We start from the raw sequence: 5,060 nt of genomic DNA, 5'->3' as shown, positions 1-5,060 counted from the left end.
TGAGCGCCATACTAATACAATGTTGTTTGTATTCCACCTGCCTTCGTCTTTTGTTTATTTCCGTAAACCTGCCTTCGTCTTTTGTCTATTTTCATAAAGCTTCCCGTTATCTATTATATATATATATATATATATTATATAATATTATATAATATAATATATGTGTGTGTGTGTGTGTGTTGTGTGTGGTGTGTGTGTGTGTTGTGTATATGTTTGTGTGTCTGTGTTTGTCCCCCTAGCATTACTTGACAACCGATGCTGGTGTGTTTACGTCCCCGTCACTTAGCGGTTCGGCAAAAGAGACCCGATAGAATAAGTACTGGGCTTACAAAGAATAAGTCCCGGAGTCGATTTGCTCGACTAAAGGCGGTGCTCCTGCATGGCCGTAGTCAAATGACTGAAACAAGTAAAAGAGTAAGAGTAAACTAGAACACAGTCGTGTTTTCAATAGGCGCGCGCGCGTATGTGTATATCCGTGGACTTTCCTGTCATAGACGACTGACAACTGTTCTGCAATTTCTTATTTCTTTACTGCCCACAAGGGGCTACACACAGAATGGACAAACAACCATCATATGTACGACACATCACCAACCCAACTGTACCACTATCCTGTAACACTCCCACGTATGCCACCACCACACCTACATTATCACACACACACAAGCACACACACACACACACTACCACCGTCACCCTCAAGATCTACAACATTACCAGAAAACCTTACTTGCACATCCTCACCAGTGCGTAACTGGTACTTATTTAATCGACCCTGAAAGGATGAAAGGCAAAGTCGACCCCTGCGGAATTTGAACTCAGAACGTAAAGACATACGAAATACCCATTTCTTTCTTACCCACAAGGGGCTACACATAGAGGGGACAAACAAGGACAGACAAACGTATTAAGTCGATTTTATCGACCCCAGTGCGTAACTGGTACTTATTTAATCGACCCCAAAAGGATGAAAGGCAAAGTCGACCTCGGCGGAATTTGAACTCAGAACGTAGCGGCAGACGAAATACCTATTTCTTTACTGCTCACAAGGGGCTACACAAACAGGGGGCAAACATGGACAGACAAACGGATTAAGTCGATTATATCGACCCCAGTGCGTAAACTGGTACTTTATTTATCGACCCCGAAAGGATGAAAGGCAAAGTCGACCTCGGCGGAATTTGAACTCACAACGTAACGCAGACGAAATACCGCTAAGCATTTCGCTCGGCGTGCTAACGTTTCTGCCAACTCGCCGCCTTCAAAACTGTTCTGCAATTTTTTTGCCAAACAGTCAGCACAAATAGTACCATCGCAACTTTCACCCATCTTTCAATAAAATCGCTCGACGACGGCAGCCGCCTCTCAACCCTCGCTTTCCTTTGCAAGCGAAACAGGAGGAGGAGGAGGAGGAAAAAGGAAGAGGAGGAGGAGGAAAAGAGGAAGAGGAGGAGGAGGAAGAAGAAGAAGAAGAAGAAGAAGAAGAAAACAAAGTCGAAGACGAAGAAGAAGAAGAAAAAGAAAACAAAGTCGAAGACGACAAAGAAGAAGAAGAAGAAGAAGAAGAAGAAGAAGACGAAGAAAAAGAAGAAGACGAAGAAGAAGAAGAAAACAAAGTCGAAGACGTCAAAGAAGAAGAAGAAGAAGAAGTAGAAGAAGAAGACGAAGAAGAAGAAGAAGAAGAAAACAAAGTCGAAGACGACAAAGAAGAAGAGAAAGAAGAAGAAGACGAAGAAAAAGAAGAAGACGAAGAAGAAGAAGAAAACAAAGTCGAAGACGTCAAAGAAGAAGAAGAAGAAGAAGTAGAAGTAGAAGACGAAGAAGAAGAAGAAAAAGAAAACAAAGTCGAAGACGACAAAGAAGGAGAAGAAGAAGAAGAAGAAGAACAACAACAACAACAATAATAATACTAATAACAACAATAAGAGTAAATAATCGCACTTACTTTTGGTTTTCAAGAGAGTTTCCGTTGAAGTCCTCAATCCGAAAGCTGAAACTGTCATTGACTTCGTTGGTCTTGGGGTTTATGATGTAGAGCAAGCTCTGTTCGTCGAGGTCCTTCTGTGTGAACTTTCGGTGGACGTATCTCTTGGCTGCTATGTTCTCAATGTGACCGTTGACCGGTCGCTTCGTAATAACGTACAGTAGATGAGAACTGTCGGTGTCTGAATCAAATGCTCTCAGGGACTTGCTGGTCAGCTTGAAACCGTATCGCTTCTTGCCGAAACTCTCCAGGTTTTCCGGGTTTTTGTTGATCTGTAGCTGAGGAGCGTCTTGCGATAGGGATTTTATGTGAATGTTGCAGACGACCGGCTGGGTGGAAAGAGATGTGTTGGTATAAAACCCGTTGTGATGGCCATCGCTTATCATGAACATGAAGTGGTCGAAAGTAGCTAACGAACCATCGCTTTCGTACGAGATGCGACCCTTGTTGATGTCCTGCTGGTTGAAAGAGTGGACCACTAGATTGTTGAGGTTATACAGGTGGCCGTATTTAGGAGGTTTGACAATTTCGTAGGTGAGGTTTTCTACAGAAGTGTCGGGGTCGGAGATTTTCAAATGGAGCGTGCTCACAGCAACCTTTGCTCCTTGAATCACTTCTATAGGATTGTTGACCTCCAGCGTGGGTAATATTTCGTCCTGAGATTCGATATGAATAAGGAGCTGGTCGTCTCTAGTGTATTTCAAGCCGTTAGTGACGGTGAACGAGAAATAGTCTTCGGCGATGTCACTCTTGGATATGTGGTTATACACAACCTGCTGTCCGGCCAAGTCGAGCTGCGTGAAGCCCTTAATGGACTCGAAAGGAGCGTTGATGTATTCCAACTGTCCCAAACTAGGAGGTTTAGTGATTGTGAAGTGGATTTCTTCAGCAGCCGTGCTACCATCAGAAGCGCTTAGGATATCGTTAGATAAGATGGCGCGGGCCCCTTCTTTGATTTTAAGCCCTTTGTTGAGTAACGAAATCTTCGTCGCTTTGGAGTTTTTGATGTGGAATGAAAAAGTAAGAGGGCCGTGTTTGTTGACTCCGTCCGTCAGCACGAAGATGAAACTGTCGACTTTCGACTGAGTGTCATCACTAGCGTGAATGTAACGTATTCGGTCACTGTTGATATCTTCCTGGGTAAAATTAGCCCCCATTTCAAAGTCATACCACCTAGCCTGAGCAGGTGGGTAAGAAGATTCCATTCTGTATTGAAGGTTTCCTATTTTCGGAAGAGAAATCAGCACAAATATTAAGTTCGAAGGGTTTGTGTCTTTGTCCTCGGCCAGCAAGCTACTGCTGGATATCAGACCAAAGTTGCCGTACTCAAGATTGAGGCCAGAGTTTTTAGTAATGATGGGTTCTTCGTCGTTGACCGGAATAATGGTTATATTACACGTTTTTCTTACGGCGTGTTTACTGTCGCTTACGACAAGCACAAATCGGTCGTGGAAGTTCTCGGAATCATCGTGCTTGTATTTCAACTGAATTCCGTTCTGTAGTTCTTCGATAGAGAAATCTCTGAATGGTTTTTCAACTCCTCCAGTCTTTGATTGCGACATTACAACAATTTTACCGAATTTCGGCGGCTTGGAAATAGAAAAAGTAAGTGGATCTTTGGGGACGTCTAAGTCGATGGCGTCGACAATGGACTGGTTGATGGTCTTGGTGCCACCTTCAAGAATGGCAAAGTCTTGCAACATGACGTCGGGCACTTCGTCGTTTGTCGGGATGATGTTGATGGCTAGTGTTTTCGTTTCGGAGTGCAGCTTCCCGTCCATAGCATACAGCTCCACTGAATCGTACAGCGGTTCCACACCGATGTGATTCGTTTGTACATAGTTGATGGATTTATCGAGGACGTCTTGCAAGCGGAAAGAATTGATTTGGATTCCGGCATTGCTCTTCCCCGATCCGGGTGTCGGTTTCGTATTCTCCAGATATCCCCATTGGGGCTGTTTGACAATCATGAAGCGGATGTTGCGCGGAAGAGTATCGATGTCCTCCGCGTTTAAGTTTTCCACTGTCACAACAAACGTACTTCCTTCTTGAAGGAGTATCTGGTTGCCGGACAAAATGTTCGGTTTCTGGTTATCAACCGGCGTTATTGTAATGTTCAAATCATAAATGGGAAGCTCTATAGCTGAAGCATAGTTCTGGTCAGAAACTATGAAAGACACACTGTCTTGCTTCGGAGTGGGGCCAATTTCGTCCCCATTGTGGTGATATTTCACAACCTTTTCTTTTATGTTTTGTTGCGTGAACTTCGTGACGGCGTAGCCGTTCACCTTCAGAGTACCGTGGCGCGGTTGCTTTACAATCAGAAAGGTCAGGAGTTCTTCATCAGTGTCGTCGTCTTTTGCTGACAACACGGATGACGTGACCACGGCGTCGTTGCCTTCCGAAACGATCAGGTGTGGTTTCAATCCGTCTCGCAGTCGCGGCGCCTGGTCATCGATGGGGACAATGTCAATGTTTATGTCTTTCGTCACTTGGTGGATGCCGTCGGTCAGAGTGAGGGTGAAACTGTCCATGGTCACTTCCGATCCGTCCTGGATGTACCTAGGTAAACAAAATATTTATATATATATATAGAGAGAAGTAATAATAATAATAATAATAATAATGATAATAATAAAAATAATGATAATAATAATGATACAATAACAATAATAATAATAATACAATAACAATAATAATAATAATGATAATAATAATAATAATAATAATAATAATAATGAGAAGAAGAAGAAGAACGGCTCATGTACTGAGAAGAGCATTATCGCTGTGAAAACAACATCCATCCATGAATTTATTTATTTATTTATTTTTAAATACATATTTTATCTGTGAATTTGCGTGTGTATTCTGGGAATGCATACAATGAGCTTCTCTGCCCTAGGTGTATGGAAAACACCCGGCGAGAAACGGAAGAAAATTTGAAGAAAGAAGGGAAAAACATAATAATAATAATAATAATAATCTGTTTCTTTACTACCCCCAAGGGGCTAAACATAGAGGGGACAAACAAGGACAGACAAACGGATTAAGTCGATAACATCAACCCCAGTGTGTA

General features: G+C 42.7%; 1 protein-coding gene across 1 annotated transcript in view; it reads right to left on the bottom strand.

The window, feature by feature from the left end:
• LOC115230616 (FRAS1-related extracellular matrix protein 1-like) overlaps positions 1-4,546 on the bottom strand; it is a 38,637-nt gene extending 34,091 nt beyond the window's left edge. Inside the window, exon 1 of the mRNA XM_036499734.1 lies at positions 1,946-4,546. Within this exon, the coding sequence (XP_036355627.1) occupies positions 1,946-4,518 (2,573 nt within the window). The 5' untranslated portion in view covers positions 4,519-4,546. The remainder of the gene's footprint in view (positions 1-1,945) is intronic.
• Positions 4,547-5,060: the final 514 nt, after the last annotated feature.

This window comes from Octopus sinensis, unplaced genomic scaffold (assembly GCF_006345805.1).
Source record: "Octopus sinensis unplaced genomic scaffold, ASM634580v1 Contig15926, whole genome shotgun sequence".
Lineage (NCBI taxonomy): Eukaryota > Metazoa > Mollusca > Cephalopoda > Octopoda > Octopodidae > Octopus > Octopus sinensis.
This window is presented reverse-complemented; position numbering and strand designations above follow the sequence as displayed.